This window comes from Puma concolor, chromosome A2, assembly GCF_028749965.1.
Source record: "Puma concolor isolate L17-30 chromosome A2, mPumCon1.1.hap2, whole genome shotgun sequence".
In the NCBI taxonomy this organism is placed as follows: Eukaryota; Metazoa; Chordata; class Mammalia; order Carnivora; family Felidae; genus Puma; species Puma concolor.
The window spans coordinates 151856579-151879092 of NC_141668.1; the positions used below are offsets into that span (position 1 = coordinate 151856579).

Sequence of the window (22514 nt, forward strand, 5' to 3'; positions counted from 1 at the left end):
GTGGCTCAGTTGGTTAAGCGTCCGACTTTGCTCAGGTCATGATCTCACAGTTTGTGAGTTTGAGCCCCGCGTCGGGCTCTGTGCTGACAGCTTGGAGCCTGGAGCCTGCTTCAGATTTTGTGTTTCCCTCTCTCTCTGCCCCTCATCCGCTCACAAGCTGTCTCTGTCTCTCAAAAATGAATAAGAGTTAAAAAATTTTTTTTTAATGTTTATTCATTTTTGAGAGACAGACAGGGATAGAGCATGAGCAGGGAGGGGCAGAGAGAGATGGAGACACAGAATCTGAAATAGGCTGTCAGCACAGAGCCTGATGTGGGGCTTGAACCCATGAACCATGAGATCATGACCTGAGCCGAAGTCGACACTTAACTGACTGAGCCACCTGGGAGCCCCTAGTTGAGTTTTTATCTCATTTCCAATTTAATTAATACTGACATTGGTTATAGTAAAGACTTTACCACACATTAGTCAATATCTTAAGAAACTTTAGATGAAAGTTTAACCAAGGAGTATTACTCCTAAAAATACCCCCATATTCAGAAGATCTGGTATAACTTGGGGAGGAAAGAATAAAAGATAGTGATTGGCAATTGATTGGCAGTTAGTATGAAACAGTGAAAATAACTCCAGAGAACCAGAAATCTTGGGTTCAAATATGAAACATAATTTATATTCAGTAAATGTTAGCTCCTTTCTTACTTTCTAAACCTGGAGTCAAATGGAGTTAGGGAATTGTGGCCCCCAAAACTGCTTACAACAGTATGTGTGTATTCATGTATGAATTTTTTCTGAGGAGATAGTCAATAACTCTTATCAGGGTGTCAGAGCTGCTCTGTGACCACCCTATACTACAGCACAAGGGTTATGAATCACTGCATCTCGCAAAAGTATTCTATAGACAATGAAAGGAGTATATATTTTTTTTCTCTTCAACTAGATGATGAACTGCTTTTAGAAAATGCTAGCATGGGGCGCCTGGGTGGCGCAGTCGGTTAAGCGTCCAACTTCAGCCAGGTCACGATCTCGCGGTCCGTGAGTTCGAGCCCCGCGTCGGGCTCTGGGCTGATGGCTCGGAGCCTGGAGCCTGTTTCCGATTCCGTGTCTCCCTCTCTCTCTGCCCCTCCCCCGTTCATGCTCTGTCTCTCTCTGTCCCAAAAATTAATAAAAAACATTGAAAAAAAATTAAAAAAAAAAAAGAAAATGCTAGCAAAATAGGGGCACTTAGGTGACTCAGTCGGTTAAGCAACCAACTGTGGCTCAGGTCATGGTCTCACGGTTCCTGTGTTCAAACCCTGCATTGGGCTCTGTGCTGACAGCTCAGAGCCTGGAGCCTGCTCTGGATTCTGTGTCTCCTTCTCTTTCTGCTCCTCTCCTGCTCATGCTCTGTCATCAAAAATAAATAAACATTAAAAAAAAAATTTTAAAGGAAGATGCTAGAAAAACTAATTCCGTAGACTCTTTCTGTGCATAAAAGCACCACTCATCTAAGATAAAACTATGTGTACATCCAAAATGCAGACTTGTTTTCTTTATAATTTATAACCTATTCATAGGAAAAGATATGAAGAGGTTAAAGAAGTTGCAGTAAGATTGCTAAAATAAAAATAAGAATCTATATGAAAAAGGTGGGAGCAAATATACTAATTGTATAGGCTAAAGCGATTACCATGATTAAGAATCAAAATTTAGATTGGTACTTTTCAGCAGGCAAGAATAAAGAAGAAATCTATTTTTCTACCAAAAGATAAAAACTCAAGTTTTTCTATTATATATATATTATAACTTACATTATCCTTAATAGAAAAACATGAATTTTTAAGGAAGAAATAATTTTTGGTACTAAGTGCAAAAAACAAAATCCTCAGTTTTGCATGTTGAGATCAGTAGTAATACACTGTTGGCTTTAACTATGATAGCTTACAGTTTAATGGTAAAGCCATGCCATTGAATCTGATTATAGAATATACTTAAGTTGATAAGAGATTTAATTTTTCACCACTGGGATCCTGAGTTCTTACATCAAGGAAATATTCCATTCAGTCACCTCATATTAACTATTTTTAATTTCTCTGATATTTCAGGTCTCTGGCTTCTAACACTTAAGGGATGTAAAAGCAGCAGTGTCATGGAAAGCAAGAGAAAGCTGAAGCACATCCTTTCTACCTTTCTTATCATAAAAAGCAATTTATACCATAAAGATAATTTTGCAGATATGATCTCAAAGTATTTAAAATACTTTTATATACATTTAGAAAAACAGAGGAAAGATTTTTAAATGGCATTAGTATTTGCATTAGGGAAGTGGAATCATCCAACTCATCATTAAAAACATTTTCCAAATTTCTGTAGTCCTTCTTTTGAAACATTTTAAATACAAAAATGAATCAAAATTCCATACATATTCTTTTTTTTTTTTTTTTATATATGAAATTTATTGTCAAATTGGTTTCCATACAACACCCAGTGCTCATCCCAAAAGGTGCCCTCCTCAGTACCCATCACCCACCCTCTCCTCCCTCCCACCCCCCATCAACCCTTAGTTTGTTCTCAGTTCTCAACAGTCTCTTATGCTTTGGCTCTCTCCCACTCTAACCTCTTTTTTTTTTTTTTTTTTTTTTTTGTTCCCCTCCCCCATGGGTTTCTCTTAAGTTTCTCAGGATCCACATAAGAGTGAAACCATATGGTATCTGTCTTTCTTTGTATTGCTTATTTCACTTAGCATCACACTCTCCAGTTCCATCCACGTTGCTACAAAAGGCCATATTTCATTTTTTCTCATTGCCACGTAGTACTCCATTGTGTATATAAACCACAATTTCTTTATCCATTCATCAGTTGATGGACATTTAGGCTCTTTCCATAATTTGGCTATTGTTGAGAGTGCTGCTATGAACATTGGGGTACAAGTGCCCCTATGCATCAGTACTCCTGTGTCCCTTGGATAAATTCCTAGCAGTGCTATTGCTGGGTCATAGGGTAGGTCTATTTTTAATTTTCTGAGGAACCTCCACACTGCTTTCCAGAGCGGCTGCACCAATTTGCATTCCCACCAACAGTGCAAGAGGGTTCCCGTTTCTCCACATCCTCTCCAGCATCTATAGTCTCCTGATTTGTTCATTTTGGCCACTCTGACTGGCGTGAGGTGATATCTGAGTGTGGTTTTGATTTGTATTTCCCTGATAAGGAGCGACGCTGAACATCTTTTCATGTGCCTGTTGGCCATCCAGATGTCTTCTTTAGAGAAGTGTCTATTCATGTTTTCTGCCCATTTCTTCACTGGGTTATTTGCTTTTCGGGTGTGGAGTTTGGTGAGCTCTTTATAGATTTTGGATACTAGCCCTTTGTCCGATATGTCATTTGCAAATATCTTTTCCCATTCCGTTGGTTGCCTTTTAGTTTTGTTGGTTGTTTCCTTTGCTGTGCAGAAGCTTTTTATCTTCATAAGGTCCCAGTAATTCACTTTTGCTTTTAATTCCCTTGCCTTTGGGGATGTGTTGAGTAAGAGATTGCTACGGCTGAGGTCAGAGAGGTCTTTTCCTGCTTTCTCCTCTAAGGTTTTGATGGTTTCCTGTCTCACATTCAGGTCCTTTATCCATTTTGAGTTTATTTTTGTGAATGGTGTGAGAAAGTGGTCTAGTTTCAACCTTCTGCATGTTGCTGTCCAGTTCTCCCAGCACCATTTGTTGAAGAGACTGTCTTTTTTCCATTGGATGTTCTTTCCTGCTTTGTCAAAGATTAGTTGGCCGTACGTTTGTGGGTCTAGTTCCGGGGTTTCTATTCTATTCCATTGGTCTATGTGTCTGTTTTGGTGCCAACACCATGCTGTCTTGATGATGACAGCTTTGTAGTAGAGGCTAAAGTCTGGGATTGTGATGCCTCCTGCTTTGGTCTTCTTCTTCAAAATTACTTTGGCTATTCGGGGCCTTTTGTGGTTCCATATGAATTTTAGGATTGCTTGTTCTAGTTTCGAGAAGAATGCTGGTGCAATTTTGATTGGGATTGCATTGAATGTGTAGATAGCTTTGGGTAGTATTGACATTTTGACAATATTTATTCTTCCAATCCATGAGCAGGGAATGTCTTTCCATTTCTTTAAATCTTCTTCAATTACCTTCATAAGCTTTCTATAGTTTTCAGCATACAGATCCTTTACATCTTTGGTTAGATTGATTCCTAGGTATTTTATGCTTCTTGGTGCAATTGTGAATGGGATCAGTTTCTTTATTTGTCTTTCTGTTGCTTCATTGTTAGTGTATAAGAATGCAACTGATTTCTGTACATTGATTTTGTATCCTGCAACTTTGCTGAATTGATGTATCAGTTCTAGTAGACTTTTGGTGGAGTCTATCGGATTTTCCATGTATAATATCATGTCATCTGCAAAGAGCGAAAGCTTGACTTCATCTTTGCCAATTTTGACGCCTTTGATTTCCTTTTGTTGTCTGATTGCTGATGCTAGAACTTCCAGCACTATGTTAAACAACAGCGGTGAGAGTGGGCATCCCTGTCGTGTTCCTGATCTCAGGGAAAAAGCTCTCAGTTTTTCCCCGTTGAGGATGATGTTAGCTGTGGGCTTTTCATAAATGGCTTTTATGATCTTTAAGTATGTTCCTTCTATCCCGACTTTCTCAAGAGTTTTTATTAAGAAAGGGTGCTGGATTTTGTCAAAGGCCTTTTCTGCATCGATTGACAGGATCATATGGTTTTTCTCTTTTTTTTTGTTAATGTGATGTATCACGTTGATTGATTTGCGAATGTTGAACCAGCCCTGCATCCCAGGAATGAATCCCACTTGATCATGGTGAATAATTCTTTTTATATGCCGTTGAATTCGATTTGCTAGTATCTTATTGAGAATTTTTGCATCCATATTCATCAGGGATATTGGCCGGTAGTTCTCTTTTTTTACTGGGTCTCTGTCTGGTTTAGGAATCAAAGTAATACTGGCTTCATAGAATGAGTCTGGAAGTTTTCCTTCCCTTTCTATTTCTTGGAATAGCTTGAGAAGGATAGGTATTATCTCTGCTTTAAACGTCTGGTAGAACTCCCCTGGGAAGCCATCTGGTCCTGGACTCTTATTTGTTGGGAGATTTTTGATAACCGATTCAATTTCTTCGCTGGTGATGGGTCTGTTCAAGCTTTCTATTTCCTCCTGATTGAGTTTTGGAAGAGTGTGGGTGTTCAGGAATTTGTCCATTTCTTCTAGGTTGTCCAATTTGTTGGCATATAATTTTTCATAGTATTCCCTGATAATTGTTTGTATCTCTGAGGGATTGGTTGTAATAATTCCATTTTCATTCATGATTTTATCTATTTGGGTCATCTCCCTTTTCTTTTTGAGAAGCCTGGCTAGAGGTTTGTCAATTTTGTTTATTTTTTCAAAAAACCAACTCTTCGTTTCATTGATCTGCTCTACAGTTTTTTTAGATTCTATATTGTTTATTTCTGCTCTGATCTTTATGATTTCTCTTCTTCTGCTGGGTTTAGGCTGCCTTTGCTGTTCTGCTTCTATTTCCTTTAGGTGTGCTGTTAGATTTTGTATTTGGGATTTTTCTTGTTTCTTGAGATAGGCCTGGATTGCAATGTATTTTCCTCTCAGGACTGCCTTCGCTGCGTCCCAAAGCATTTGGATTGTTGTATTTTCATTTTCGTTTGTTTCCATATATTTTTTAATTTCTTCCCTAATTGCCTGGTTGACCCACTCATTCGTTAGTAGGGTGTTCTTTAACCTCCATGCTTTTGGAGGTTTTCCAGACTTTTTTCTGTGGTTGATTTCAAGCTTCATAGCGTTGTGGTCTGAAAGTATGCATGGTATGATTTCAATTCTTGTAAACTTATGAAGGGCTGTTTTGTGACCCAGTATATGATCTATCTTGGAGAATGTTCCATGTGCACTCGAGAAGAAAGTATATTCTGTTGCTTTGGGATGCAGAGTTCTAAATATATCTGTCAAGTCCATCTGATCCAATGTCTCATTCAGGGCCCTTGTTTCTTTATTGATCGTGTGTCTAGATGATCTATCCATTTCTGTAAGTGGGGTGTTAAAGTCCCCTGCAATTACCACATTCTTATCAATAAGGTTGCTTGTGTTTATGAGTAATTGTTTTATATATTTGGGCGCTCCGGTATTCGGCGCATAGACATTTATAATTGTTAGCTCTTCCTGATGGATAGACCCTGTCACTATTATATAATGTCCTTCTTCATCTCTTGTTACAGCCTTTAATTTAAAGTCTAGTTTGTCTGATATAAGGATGGCTACTCCAGCTTTCTTTTGGCTTCCAGTAGCATGATAAATAGTTCTCCATCCCCTCACTCTCAATCTAAAGGTGTCCTCAGGTCTAAAATGAGTCTCTTGTAGACAGCAAATAGATGGGTCTTGTTTTTTTATCCATTCTGATACCCTATGTCTTTTGGTTGGCGCATTTAGTCCATTTACATTCAGTGTTATTATAGAAAGATATGGGTTTAGAGTCATTGTGATGTCTGTGTGTTTTATGCTTGTAGTGATGTCTCTGGTACTTTGTCTCACAGGGTCCCCCTTAGGATCTCTTGTAGGGCTGGTTTAGTGGTGACAAATTCCTTCAGTTTTTGTTTGTTTGGGAAGACCTTTATCTCTCCTTCTATTCTAAATGACAGACTTGCTGGATAAAGGATTCTCGGCTGCATATTTTTTCTGTCTAGCACACTGAAAATCTCGTGCCAATTCTTTCTGGCCTGCCAAGTTTCAAAAGAGAGATCAGTCACGAGTCTTATAGGTCTCCCTTTATATGTGAGGGCACGTTTACCCCTTGCTGCTTTCAGAATTTTCTCTTTATCCTTGTATTTTGCCAGTTTCACTATGATATGTCGTGCAGAAGATCGATTCAAGTTACGTCTGAAGGGAGTTCTCTGTGCCTCTTGGATTTCAATGCCTTTTTCCTTCCCCAGTTCAGGGAAGTTCTCAGCTATTATTTCTTCAAGTACCCCTTCAGCACCTTTCCCTCTCTCTTCCTCCTCTGGGATACCAATTATGCGTAGATTATTTCTTTTTAGTGTATCACTTAGTTCTCTAATTTTCCCCTCATACTCCTGGATTTTTTTATCTCTCTTTTTCTCAGCTTCCTCTTTTTCCATAACTTTATCTTCTAGTTCACCTATTCTCTCCTCTGCCTCTTCAATCCGAGCCGTGGTGGTTTCCATTTTGTTATGCATTTCGTTTAAAGCGTTTTTCAGCTCCTCGTGACTGTTCCTTAGTCCCTTGATCTCTGTAGCAAGAGATTCTCTGCTGTCAGCTATACTGTTTTCAAGCCCAGCGATTAATTTTATGACTATTATTCTAAATTCACTTTCTGTTATATTATTTAAATCCTTTTTGATCAGCTCATTAGCTGTTGTTATTTCCTGGAGATTCTTCTGAGGGGAATTCTTCCGCTTGGTCATTTTGGATAGTCCCTGGCGTGGTGAGGACCTGCAGGGCACTTCCCCTGTGCTGTGGTGTATAACTGGAGTTGGTGGGCGGAGCCGCAGTCAGACCTGATGTCTGCTCCCAGCCCACCGCTGGGGCCACAGTCAGACTGGTGGGTGCCTTCTCTTCCCCTCTCCTAGGGGCGGGATTCACTGTGGGGTGGGGTGGTCTGTCTGGGCTACTTGCACACTGCCAGGCTTGTGATGCTGGGGATCTGGCGTCTTAGCTGGGGTGGGTAGGCAAGGTGCACAGGGGCAGGAGGGGCAGGCTTAGCTTGCTTCTCCTTAGGTGATCCACTTCAGGAGGGGCCCTGTGGCAGCAGGAGGGAGTCAGATCCGCTGCCGGAGGTTTGGCTCCGCAGAAGCGCAGAGTTGGGTGTTTGTGCGGAGCGAGCAAGTTCCCTGGCAGGAACTGGTTCTCTTTGGGATTTTGGCTGGGGGATGGGCGGGGAAGATGGCGCTGGCGAGCACCTTTGTTCCCCACCAAAGTGAGCTCTGTCGTCCGGGGGCTCAGCAGCTCTCCTTCCCTTTGTCCTCCAGCCTTCCCGCTTTCTGAGCAGAGCTGTTAACTTATGACTTCCCAGACGCTAAGTCGCGCTTGCTGTCGGAACACAGTCCGTCAGGCCCCTCCGCTTTTTGCAAGCCAGACTCGGGGGCTCTGCTTGGCCGGCGAGCCGCCCCTCCGCCCCGGCTCCCTCCCGCCAGTCTGTGGAGCGCGGACCGCCTCGCCGCCCTTCCTACCCTCTTCCGTGGGCCTCTCGTCTGCGCTTGGCTCCGGCGACTCCGTTCTGCTAATCCTCTGGTGGTTTTCTGGTTCTCCATACATATTCTTTAACCATTAGTGCTCACAAAATATATGATAGTCTAAATATTACAATTAAATAACAAAAAGACTGTGCACATATTCCACTCAAAACAGATGTTTTCAAAACAACAGCATAAGAAAAAAATTCCAATGGACCTAAGTCAATAGGACTAGGATTGAGTGTATGTGCTCTGTGGTTGTGTACCACACAGAGCAATGGGAATGTCTGGAGACTGGCATTTATGTACACTCTGTCTTAGCACTCTGATAAACTTAGCTTGCTTGTCCATTCAACTATCCATGCAGACACCCATCCACTCACCCCATAGGTACTCTCTGAGGACCTATCATTTCCCACCAATGGTGCTGGGTATGGAGAATACAGCAGTTGTGAGTCAAGCAAATGTTCATATTCATCACACTGATTCTCCCCCTCACTAGAGCACAGTGCCTTTTTGTTTCTTGATTTCATTATCATAGGCAATAGAAAAATTATTAATGGGTGATCTTATAAAAACCAAAGACTAAGTTCCTTCTACTGAGATAGTCTTCAAAGGAGGAAGAGTAGTTTTCCAAAGCTAAATTGGAGGACTGGCCTCACTGAAAAAAAGGCAGAGATGCTGCATGGTGAGAAGCCACACTCGTTCACTACAAATTTTATTCTGGAAAAGAGGTTTCTGACTATTTCTATTTCTCTCAGTGGTTTACTCTAAGAATAGTGAACAGGAAGTGCAGGGAGTGGTCAATTTAGTCTCTTCCCTGTCTTCGCAGCATTGGGAGGCAGTGCAACAGAGTACTGAGGAGCATGGGCTTTGGTGTCAGATTGCCTGGTTTGCATTTTGGCTCTTCCACCAAGCCACACTATCTTATCTACTATCACAGGCTGTTGTAAAGATCAATCCATGGAAGCATTTAGCACACTGTCTGGCACTGCAAACTATTACTGCTGTTATAATTATCATAATTACGTGTGGCATCATTAACAAAAATATGGCTTAAATTACAAGGATGGTGATCAAAGAACTACAATATCTGAAAAAGAGACTCTTGAACAGAGGGACACAAGCAGGAGAATTAATACATCTATGTATATCTATATACAGATGTAGTATAGAGCTGAGTTTTCAAAAGTAGTCTAATCCTATAGGTGCACATTCTTCACAAAAACATTTAGTCTTGTCTTGCCACCTGGCACTGATCACTCATTCATTCCAATAGTTCAATACTTTATCACCACCTACTCTGTGCTAGGCTCATGCTGAACTTATGGACACAGCAGTGAGTAAGAGATATTCCTAGTCCTACATTCTTCCAGGTGCAGCTCTTTAAAGGCCCTGAAACTCTATATCATATTATTTGAATCATATATATATATGTATGCACATATATATGTGCATTCTAATATATATGTGTATACACACACACACACACACACACACACACATATATATATGTAAGAATGTTTTATATTCTATTTTCTATTGTATCTTTTTCTTCTGGGGTTCCTTATCTAAACCACAGAACATAGAAAATAATTTGAAGTTAATTAATCATATACAATGGATGTGTTAAGGCTCCAGAACTTAGTTCTCTCCCAAAATTGGTTGAGAAAGACTAGCGATACTAGGATTTCCTGTATGTACTGGCTTTTTCTAATGCTTATTGTAAAGAGAGCATATGGCTAATAACTACACTAATGAAAGCCTAGTATATTTATATTTATACAATAATATAATATGACATAACTAATAACAGCTACCCTTTACTGAACATTTACTTGGGATAGGCATTTTATATATATCATCTTTAAGCACTATGGGAAGTAGACAGTATTAGATCCATTTTAAAATTGAGAAAACTAAAGTACAGAGAGGTTAACTAGGTGGACTATTAAGGCAGCAGAGTTGGGCTTGTCTCAAACTATGTCTGTCTTACTCTGAGCCTATGGTATTCCCACTTCTACCTGCTATCTTTCTACTAATAACCATGACGGTTAAGTACTAATAAGTGACTGTAATCAATTTAGTCACAATAGTTTGAGGGATGATTTTTGTGTCAGTGTATCAATCCAGAGGAAACAAATACAGATTGGTGAATGAGTGGTCACCAGGCATAAAAACAAACCTGTTGTATTAGATACATTCACATGGTGCCTGCCAAGGGCAGGTATTGTGCTAAGTTCAGGGGATGATGATGAGCAAAACAGATGCAGAGAGACAGACACAGAGAGGACTGAGGGGAGAGAGGGAGGGAGAGAGGGAGAGAGACGGAGAGTGAGAGAGGGAGGGAGAGAGAAATTTAGCCATTTGAACATAACTTCACCAAAGGATTTTGACACATGCATACTTTAAACATTGTTATCTCAGATTTCTTGGATATGGCAAGTTACTAATTGACAGGCACAACACCCTGTATCAGAGTAACTCTAAGAAGTCACTGGAGGGGCGCCTGGGTGGCGCAGTCGGTTAAGCGTCCGACTTCAGCCAGGTCACGATCTCGTGGTCCGTGGGTTCGAGCCCCGCGTTGGGCTCTGGGCTGATGGCTCAGAGCCTGGAGCCTGTTTCCGATTCTGTGTCTCCCTCTCTCTCTGCCCCTCCCCCGTTCATGCTCTGTCTCTCTCTGTCCCAAAAATAAAAATAAACGTTTGAAAAAAAAAAAAAAATTAAAAAAAAAAAAAAGAAGTCACTGGAAACTTCTGCTAATTTCAGATGTCCTAAAGCTGGACAATATCACCATGTCCTTAAAAGAAAAGTACTGAGTCATAAGACCTTCCGAGTCCTAGCTAAAATCTACTCAGAGGAAACTTGTTGGGGTGGGGGATGGGGTGGCAGGATTTTCTGCATACTACAACCCAAGCTTCTGCTTGTGCTGCTTCCTCTAAAAGGAATTTCTTGGTGAGGGAAGAACTAAGCGGGAAGAACGGGATATGGGTGGGTTAAGATATATGAAAAATCTGAGAGGGAAGGTACAAAAGGGGGGGGTACAGAGAATATGACAGTATCAGATAAAGACAAGAGAAGAACTGGAAATTATGTATTTATTGGTGATTTGTCTTAATGTTGAGACTTTGGAATAAAAAGATACCGATTGTTTCATTTGATATTTATGATCAATAGAAACATTATCCTAATTCAACAGCTTATAAAGTGTTTAGACTATATTCAAATCTGTACTTTCTACCTGAAGAAGAAATACAAAAATCTCATAAATTATTCTATGAATAAAGCATTCCTTAGGTGTTTTTCTAAGGTAAAGATCAGTTAAAATGTGTCAATCCTGGATTAACACAAATTTAATTTAGCTATGCTATATAATGTGAGATTAAAGAGAAGAAACTTCTAGTAACATCTTTATGGAAGGTGCTGAAAATATTAACACATTAAAATTACATTACTAGAAATAATTTTAAAATTCCTTTGGAGAGGATATAATTAACTGGCTTACTCTTTGAACAGACTTATGCAGAGATAATGGCCAGCTCATTTGAGCACAACTTTGTTTCATGCCCTTCCCATATTTCAGTTTCTAAAAATATAGGAACATAACTTTTTTTTAATTTAATTTTTTATTTTTTTTAATTTACATCTAAATTAGTTAGCATATAGTGCAACAATGATTTCAGGAGTAAATTCCTTAGTGTCCCTTACCTATTTAGCCAATCCCCCCTCCCACACCGCCTCTAGCAACCCTCAGTTTGTTCTCCATATTTATGAATCTCTTCTGTTTTGTCCCCCTCCCTGTTTTTATATTATTTTTGTTTCCCTTCCCTTATGTTCATTTATTTTGTCTCTTAAAGTCCTCGTATGAGTGAAGTCATGATTTTTGTCTTTCTCTGACTAATTTCACTTAGCATAATACCCTCCAGTTCCATCCACGTAGTTGCAAACAGCAAGATTTCACTCTTTTTGATTGCCGAGTAATACTTCATTGTATATATATACCACATCTTCTTTATCCATTCATCCATCGATGGGCATTTAGGCTCTTTCCATACTTTGGCTATTGTTGGTAGTACTGCTATAAACATGGGGGTGCATGTGTCCCTTCGAAACAGCACACCTGTATCCCATGGATAAATGCCTAATAGTGCAATTGCTGGGTCATAGGGTAGTTCCAATTTATAGTTTTTTGAGTGTTTTCCAGAGTAGCTGCTTTCCAGAGTGGCTGCACCAGCTTGCATTCCCACCAACAACGGAAAAGAGATCCTCTTTCTCCACATCCTCGCCAACATCTGTTGTTGCCTGAGTTGTTAATGTTCGCCTTTCTGACAGGTGTAATGTGGTATCTCACTGTGGTTTTGATTTGTATTTCCCTGATGATGAGTGATATTGAGCATTTTTTCATGTGTCGGTTGGCCATCTGGATGTGTTCTTTGGAGAAGTGTCAGTTCGTGTCTTTTGCCCATTTCTTCAATGGATTATTTGTTTTTTGGGTGTTGAGTTTGATAAGTTCTTTATAGATTTTAGATACTAACCCTTTATCTGATATGCCATTTATAAATATCTTCCCCCATTCTGTCAGTTGCCTTTTAGTTTTGCTGATTGTTTCCTTCACTGTGCAGAAGTTTTTTATTTTGATGAGGTCCCAGCACTTCATTTTTGCTTTTGTTTCCCTTGCCTCCAGAGACACATTGAGTAAGAAGGTGCTGCAGCCAAGATCAAAGAGGTTTTTGCCTGCTTTCTCCTCGGGGAGTTTGATGGCTTCCTGTCTTACATTTAGGTCTTTCATCCATTTTGAGTTTATTTTTGTGTATGGAGTAAGAAAGTGGTCCAGAAGAACATAACATTATAAGTGCTGATTGTTACATGATACCAATTTTTACTTACGGAATGAGTGTACCCATATGTAAATAGGCCAATAAATATAAGTTATATTGTTCCAATTTTTTTTGCCAAATAAATAATTCTTTTTAAAAATTTATTTATTTAAATTGAAGTTAGTTACCATACAGTGTAGTATTGGTTTCAGAAGTGGAACCCAGTGATTCATCACTTATATATATAACACCCAGTGCTCATCCCAACAAATGCCATCCTTAATGCCTATCACCCATTTAGTCCATCCCCTCATTCACCTCCCCTCCAGCAACCCTCAATTCGCTCTGTCTTTAACAGTCTGTTATGGTTTGTCTCCCTCTATTTATCTTGTTTTTCCTTCACTTCCCTTAAGTCCATGTGCTGTGTTTCTTAAATTCCACATATAAGTGAAATCATATGGTATTTGTCTTTCTCTGACTTATTTCACTTGGAATAAGACACTCTAGTTCCATCCATGTTGTTACAAATGGCAAGATTTCATTCTTCTTGATTGCCATGTAATATTCCAGATCACTCATGCGTGCATGCACACACCACACCACACCTTCCTTATCCATTTATCAGCTGATGGACATTTGGGCTCTTCCCATAATTTGGCTATTGTTGATAGCGCTGCTATAACATTGGGGTTCATGAACCCCATTGAATCAGCATTTTTCTATCCTTTGGATAAATACCTAGTAGGGTATAGCTGGATTGTAGGGTGGTTCTACTTTTAATTTTTTGAGGAACCTCCATACTGTTTCCCAGAGTGACCACAAAAATTTGCATACCCACCAACAGTGCAAAAGGGTTGCCCTTTCTCCACATCCTCGCCAACACCTGGTGTTTCCTAAGTTGTTAATTGTAGCCATTCTGACAGGTGTGACATGGTATCTCACTGTGGTCTTCATTAGAATTTCCCTGAGATGAGTGATGTTGAAACATCTTTTCATGTGTCTGTTAGCCATCTGGATGTCTTCTTTGGAAAAGTGTCTATTCGTGTCTTCTCCCCATTTCTTCACTGGATTATTTGGTTTTGGGTGTTGAGTTTGCTAAGTTCTTTATAGATTTTGGATACTAACCCTTATCCGACATGTCATTTGCAAACCTTCTCCCATTCCATCGGTTGCCTTTTAGTTTTGTTGATTGTTTCCTTTGCTGTGCAGAAGCTTCTTATCTTGATGAGGTCCCAATAATTCATTCTTGCTTCTCTTTCTGTTGCCTCTGGAGACATGTTAAGTAAGAAGTTGCTGTGGCCTAGGTCAAAGAAGTTGCTGCCTGTGTTCTCCTGTAGGATTTGAATGGCTCCTATCTCACATTAATCCATTCTGGTCTTTAATCCATTCTGAATTTATTTTTGTGTACAGCATAAGAAAGTGGCCCAGTTTCATTCTTCTTCTTGTTGCTGTCCAGTTCTCCCAGCACCATTTGCTAAAGAGACTTTTTCCCATTGGATGTTCTTTCTTGCTTTGTCGAAGATTAGTTGGCCATATATTTGTGGCTCCATTTCTGGGTTCTCTATTCTAGTACATTGACCTATGTGTCTGTGTTTATGCCACTATCATACTGCCTTGACTACAGCTTTGTAATATAGCTTAAAGTTCAGAGTTACAATGCCTCCAGCTTTCCTTTTCTTTTTCAACATTATTTTGGCTATTTGGGGTCTTTTGTGCTTCCAAACAAATTTTAGGATTGTTCTAGCTCTATGAAGAATGCTGATGTTATTTTGATAGGGATTGCACTGACTGTGTAGATTGCTTTGGGTAGTATCAACATTTTAACAATATGTGTTCTTCCAATCCATGAGCGTGGAATGTTTTTCTATTTCTTTGTGTCATCTGTAATTTCTTTCATAAACTTTCTATAGTTTTCAGTGTACAGATCTTTTACCTCTTTGGTTAGGTTTATTCCTAGGTATCTTATGGTTTTTGATACAATTGTAAATGGGAACTATTCCTTGATTTCTCTTTCTGCTGCTTCATTATTGGTATATAGAAATGCAACCAATTTGATTGTTGATTTTATATGCTGTGACTATGCTGACTTAATGCAACAGTTCTAGCACTTTTTCAGTGGAATCTTTTGGGTTTTCCATGTAGAGTATTATGTCATCTGCAAAGGGTGAAAGTTTGACTTCTTTGTAAATTTATACTCTTTTTCTTTATTTTTGTTGTCTGACTGTTGACGCTAGGACCTCCAGTACTATGTTGAACAATAGTCGTGAGAGTGGAGATCCCTGTCATGTTCCTGACCTTAGGGAGAAAGCCTTTAGTTTTTCCCCAGTGAGGATGATATTAGCTGTGGGCCTTTCATACATGGCCTTTATGATGTTGAGGTATGTTCCTTCTATCCCTGCTTTCTTGGGGGGTTTTATCAATAAAGGATGCTGAATTTTAATATAATAATTTTTAGAAATAAATAATAAATAATATATTCTTATTAATATATTCTTAATCTCAGGAAACAAAATAAAAATTGGTTATGTAGATGTGGAGAGCTCTGTATTTAATTTAAACTCTTTAAAAAAGTATATTACCAGTTTTGTTTCTATCCTTGGAAGTTCTAATTCAGTGTTAAATCAGATATATATTACGGGACATACAGTATTCACACTAGGAGAATAAGACAAAGATCAAATAACCCACAAACTAGAAATACTGGCAATAATTTGCTTGGTTTTAAGACTCACACTTAAAAATCAGAGAGATGGTGGGGGCGCCTGGGTGGCTCAGTCAGTTGAGTGTCCAACTTCGGCTCAGGTCATGGTCTCACAGTTTATGGGGTTGAGCCCCACATGAGGCTCTCTGCTGTCAGCACGGAGCCTGCTCTGGATCCTCTGTCCCCCCTCTTCCTCTGCCCCTCCCCCACTTGTATTCATGTGTGTGTGCTCTCTCTCTCTCAAAAACAAATATAAACATCTAAAATAAAATAAAATATCTTAGAAAAACTGGAGAGATGGTAAGGTCCTGCCTAAAGTATATGAGCTTTGGGATCAGTTCTGGGTACATAACCCAGCTCTACCACTCACTATGCAACACTGGAAAAAGTACTTTGGAGCCTCAGTTCCCTCATCAGGCAAAACAGAGCTCTTGTCTTGGAAATGCATAATAGCATTTCATTATAACAATACATATGTAAGGGGCACCTGGGTAGCTCAGGTGGTTAAGCATCCAACTCTTGATATCAGCTCAGGTCATGATCTCATGGTTCGTGAGATTGAGCCCTGCATTGGGCTGTGCGCTGACAGCATGGAGCCTGCTTGGGATTCTCCTTCTCCCTCTCTCTCTGCCTCTCCCCTCCTCACACCCTGTGTCTCTCTCAAAATATAAATAAAGTTAAAAATGCATAAGTTAGACCATGTACCTGACACCTTATATAAGCAGATGTACTCCATAATTAATAGCTGTTTTTTTTAATGTTTATTTATTTATTTTTGAGAAAGAGAGAGAGAAAGCATGTGTGGGAGAGGGACAGAGAGAGGGAAACAGAGAATCTCAAGCAGGCTTCACTCTGTCAGAGAAGAGCCCAACACAGGGCTTGAACTCACAATACTTGAGATCATAACCTGGGCTGAGAGTAAGAGTTAGATGCCTAATCAGCTGATCCACCCAGGCATCCCATTAGCTGTTCTTAATAGCTTCTGAAATAGATTTTGAAAAGGCAGAGCTATGATGTCTCTGTAAAGACATATGGAAAAGGCATAAAAGTTTAAAATTACATATGATTAATATTTACTTATATTACTTTTTTCAAAGTAAGAAGGAAAAAAATTTAAAGGGTTAGTTCAAGTGAAAACCAGAGAAAATAGTCCTATTGATTTGGGGGCAATATGTCTTTTTCCTTTAGTAATGATATATGTAAAAGGTCTCACTCAAGGTTTTACATTTTCTACTGGGAGTAAAGGGATAAATGGAAAGAAGAGGAAGAAGGAAAAGAAAGAAGTGCAGTGGGATAGAGAAAAGATGGAAGAGGATAGAGAGAAGCTGGGAGAGGAGGAATAGGGGAGGAGGGAGGGTGTAAGGAAAGAAGTAGGGAGGAGGATAGAACTATGTTCCTGATTTGTATGTTTATTAAAATGGACATATAAGTACACCCCCCAATACACATACACACTTTGCTGAGTAAAAGTTATTAATGAAGGTGTAACAGCTCTGCAATTTACTGACAGGTATTCTTAATGGTCTTTGCCTTTTTCAAATATGATATAAACTCATTTCCAAGCTATCATGTATCTTTAAGTTTTCAGATTTGATTGCCAAATCTGATTGGTCTGTTCTCCATGTTTTATTATAAAGAGATATTGATACTTCTTGAATATTTCTCTTCCTTATTTACTGGTATGTATAATTACAGCTAAACTGCAACATAATGATTTATATACAACTTGGTGTCATTGGTTCAAGTTTACAATTTGCTTGGCACATAGTAATATTATTTTTGAAATTATTACTGCCTTTGATTTATTAAATAAATATAATACCATTTTATAACAGTACTGTTTGTGGCTGAGGAAGTAGGATCAGTAGCTATGCCATATGTAACATACAGTATTTTGCTAAGATTTTTATTGCTGAAGTTAGATTTAGAGAATACTGTCTGATCTATGGTACACCTGAATCCATATTATATCATACAAGGAGTCTGTGGTGTGTGCCAGGTAACCCTACTGACAGTCAAGAGAGGGTGTAATTTATTTATTTATTTTTTTTTTTTATATATGAAATTTATTGTCAAATTGGTTTCCATACAACACCCAGTGCTCATCCCAAAAGGTGCCCTCCTCAATACCCATCACCCACGAGAGGGTGTAATTTAATGAAACAAACAAGGACATAACTCTGTCACTTCAAAAGTTCACAAATAGCCAATTTAGGGTTGTACTTTTTTTTTTCTTTTCTAAGGAAGAACAGCACCACTCTGGGTTGGATCGACTTTATTAGATTTTGTGTTTCCTCCTTCCTAATGTGCTGTTCCACTTTTGTAAGAACACATTCACTTGTCAAGTCCCTTCTTAAGAAAGGAGCCATGAAAGGTAACTTCCACTTCCATGAATACTTTAAAATGGCTTTAGCTGGCCCTTACACTTAATTAGATAGTTTTGCTGTTAATACAGTTCTGGCTGGCAAACCATTTCCTACAGAATTGTGAAGATACTACTTCATTATATCCTAGAATCTGGTATTACTGATAAAACTTTTGAGGTTGGTGTGATTCTTATTATTTTGTAAGAAGACTTGTTTTCCTGCCTGAAAACCTTTTAGGATCTTCTCTTCATCCCTGGAATACTGAAATATCTTACAATGCCTTGCTGTGGATTTTGGGCTTTTCCCCCATTCATTATATTAGGTATTTGGTGGGATCTTCCAATCCAAGACTCCTGGCTCTTTGGCTCTGGGAAATTCTCTTCTATCATTTCTTTAGGATCTCCTCTTTATTGCCTGTGTTCTTTTTCTGGAAATTATAGTATCTGATATTAGGCCCCCTGGACTGAACCTTTGTATTGCTCTTCTTTTTTCAAACATTTCCCATCTTTTTGTTTTATTTTCCCAGAAATAACATAAAATTATCTTACTGTTCTCTTTTTAAATGTTTTATTTGGGAAATCACATTCTCTATTTCTTTTTCAGAGTACTTTATTTTACATAATGGATCTTGAGTCTCTCTGAGGGTGCTGAGAGATTTTTTTTTTTTTTTTTAAGTTCTTTACTAATCTCTAGTTGTCTTGAGGGCCGGGTTATTTCCTTCCAATGGTGCAAAGTATTTTGTTTATCCTGGTCTTTCTCTCTTCTCTATGGAAGGATTTTTTTTTTGTTTCCTTTATTTTTAATTTTAACCATATCACTATCAATCTAATCTTTTCTTTCTTTTTTTTAATATGAAATTTATTGTCAAATTGGTTTCCATACAACACCCAGTGCTCATCCCAACAGGTGCCCTCCTCAATGCCCATCATGCACTTTCCCCTCCCTCCCACCCCCATCAACCCTCAGTTTATTCTCAGTTTTTAAGAGTCTCTTATGGTTTGGCTCCCTCCCTAACTTTTTTTTTTAATACCTGGTGATACTCAACTGTCTATCCCAATTTATTTATTTTTTTAATTAAAAAATTTTTTTTAACGTTTATTCATTTTTTTGAGAGAGACAGAGCATGAGTGGGGGAGGGGCAGAGAGAGAAAGAGACACAGAATCTGAAGCAGGCTCCAGGCTCCAAGCTGTCAGCACAGCCTGACACGGGGCTCGAACCCACGGACTGTGAGATTATGACCTGAGCCGAAGTCGGATGCTTAACTGACCAAGCCACCTCAAGGTGCCCCTGTCCATCCCAATTTAAAAAGCACTAGAAGTGTGGGGAGTTTTTGCACATGGTGGGTGACTAGCAAAGTTTCTTTCTGGTAAGTGGAAGGGATCTGGTCATTACAATTTGAAACCCTTACATAACACAATATGGAGGGCTTTGTAATAAAGGTCCCAGAGTACACTCTTGTTGCCCAGTTCCCCCCAGGCAGTCTGTCTTTGTATTTGTTTATCTGAAATGACTGGCTGCCAGTCTTTCTACTCATGGCAGTGGGTTATTCCTTTTATATACTTTTAAGCAATCCCCCTGCCTTTTTAAGCACAAAGGTATGCTCCTCCATGATTCTGCAAACTGCTGGACAGAACATCTCTTTATTAGCTAAAGTTTCTTCCACGTATACTGGGCTTCCTTCATCATTAATACTCTATCTACATTCCAGCTTCTAGAAATGAGTTCATATATTCCATTTATTGCTAGGCCCCCTCCCATTCTTTTTATTTTTCATTTCAATGACATCTTGAGAGGGTGAGGAGCTAAAGACTTGTACTAAAACATACATAAAGTATATGTATGACCAGGAAAACAACCTGGACACTTTAAAGTTCAGTGGACTTGATTTTAAGATAATGAGATAATGAGACAAAATCACTTGAGAATTGTATCAATTATTATATCTAGGAAGAAATAAAATTTGAATACTATCTACTCTAGCTTCCCATGCCAAAGTCTTAGAATGCTATATATGACAAATAACCATACCTCCTGCATAAATGCAGGACTATTTTTGAATGACAAATTAGTTAAGAATATTTTGAAGTAGAGATGTAGACAGTTCCTATTTGGAGTATATGCATACTCAGATAAATTGCATGGCTATAAAATGTAAAAGACACAGAAATCACCTGAAAAAATAAAGATACTAAAAGATGAAACAAAAGTGTACTCTGATTACTGAGATCTAGAATCAAGGAATTTGAGCTGGAAGAGACCTCACAGGATAATGCAGTCCAATTATTTAATATTCCAGAAGTGAAAATAAAAATTGAGATATATGGAGAACAAGCTGAGGGTTACTGAAGGGGTTGTGGGAGGGGGGATGGGCTAAATGGGTAAGGGGCACTAAGGAATCTACTCTTGAAATCATTGTTGCACTATATGCTAACTAATTTGGATGTAAATTTTAAAAAATAAAAAATAAAATAAAATAAAAACTGTGTGAGTTTCAGTGTGTAGAGCCAGTAAGTGCCCTTTGCTAAACCAAAAGAAACAACTACTCATCTTAAAAATGATCAAAGCTTAGTGTGGAATATAATAATGTCTTTTCATCACTAAAGAGAGTTTTGATCAGGTTCAAACTCTGTAAGAACTGAGCTAACATAAAGTAACTGAAATGCCCAAATGATATTCATACTTACTCATTACCCCAGTCCAGGCGCACGGTGATATGCCGCTTAACCTCCCGCACCTGATCCTGAGTGAGGTGACCAGACAGTAGCTGCCTTCGAAGGTCAATAAGTTCATTCATCACATGGCGTAGCTTGTAGAAAAGATCTACTTTGTGTTTCTGAAAGGGCATTTTTGGTTTTGGGTGACATGAAAAAGGGATAGGGAAAAAGAATGAAAAAAGAAAGAGAAATAGTTAAACTATGAAGTGTTCATTTCTCTGAATCTCTAAAAAAGGCAATGTAAAGAGGAGCATATTTAAGAATCTTAAAACAAAGTACTTAGTTCCTACTGTCTAAACATCTCTATATAGATAACATCTAACAAGTAATACAATTCATCTGGATCATGCAAAATACCATTTATCTCTACTCCATTCTGGACAATTCATTTTCCAGTAAATCAGAGTTACTAAACTTAATCAGAACACAAAGTTAGACTCATAGGAGTCTACAGCTGATTTCCCTGTCAGAAATTACTATGTATGTAACATCTCTGGTTTCTCTACGAGGGATACTCAAGTTGGGGAAGGGAAGAGAGAATCACTTGCCCTACTTTGAAGGAACTAAGGTTCCAATAAAAAGCCACAATCTCTGGAGCAATATTCACTCCAGGTTTCCAGGCCTCATCTAGTTTTAATTAGCTTTTGTAAACAATATGCATCCCTAGTGTCAAAGATATGAACTCTTTTCAGTTTAATAAAAAATGTCACCTTTTTAAGAGTTAAATGGAAACATCTTAATGAATTTAATTATGGACATGATAGGGCTTTTAACAGATAAAAAGTGTAAATGCCATGACAGTAGATACTTGATGAAAAAGATTTACTTAAGAATATAGATTTAAAAACTAAAGTCTTATTTGCTCACAAGTGCAATCCTGGTTTGGAAATTTTTAGGTTTCTCTTTCGGTTATAGAGAAGCATGATTCTATATGATAATTAAAACTCTTGGAATGTAACTTTTCTATAAAGAATGCTTTTTAAAGTCAGATCAACCCGTACCATAGGGTTAGAAAAGCCTCCATCTAGAATTTCCTCTAAAAAGACACTTGCCAAAATAAGCTTGATTAAAGTTAACTATAAATAAAATTAATAATAAAGTAAATGACAAACCGGCAGAATCAGCTAATATTCATGGCAATGATCTTATGATTAAAATGTTCAAGACCTCATGCTACTTAGAATTCATCTAATGGAGCATTAGACTTTTAAAATCCATCTCACAGAGAAACTATTTTTTTTAATGTTTGTTTATTTTTGAGAGAGGGACTGAGTGCAAGCAGGGGAGGGGCAGTGAGAGAGGGAGACACAGAATCTGAAGCCGGCTCCAGGCTCTGAGCTGTCAGCACAGAGCTCAGTGTGGGGGTTGAACTCATGAACCACGAGATCATGACCTGAGCTGAAGTCATACGCTTAACTGACTGAGCCACTCAGGCGCCCCTCACAGGCAAAGTATTTTTAAATAGAAGACCTTAGGAATCATGCACTCTAACTACATCATTGCTAATAGCATGAGATCCTTTTTCACTCAATGTTTATACAAAGAAAAGTTAAGTACCTTGATGGTACACAATGCTGGCAGAATGAACTTAAAAATCCTTGTCAGTTCATATAAAAAGGCCTAAGAATATTATATCATTTAGAATATTGAGATCTTAAGGTAAGCAAAAAAGGCAATGTGGTGTCTCCTTCCAGCATATTCATTTATTTTTGATAAAATAGGGCC

The 22514-nt window shown here is 38.5% G+C and overlaps 1 protein-coding gene across 14 annotated transcripts in view; it reads right to left on the minus strand.

The window, feature by feature from the left end:
* Positions 1–22514, minus strand: part of DOCK3 (dedicator of cytokinesis 3) — a 602545-nt gene that overhangs the window by 234144 nt on the left and 345887 nt on the right. For all 14 annotated transcript variants that reach the window (XM_086698089.1, XM_086698088.1, XM_086698093.1 and 11 more), the window contains one exon: positions 20760–20908. In XM_086698089.1, coding sequence (XP_086554215.1) covers positions 20760–20908 — 149 coding nt within the window. The remainder of the gene's footprint in view (positions 1–20759; positions 20909–22514) is intronic.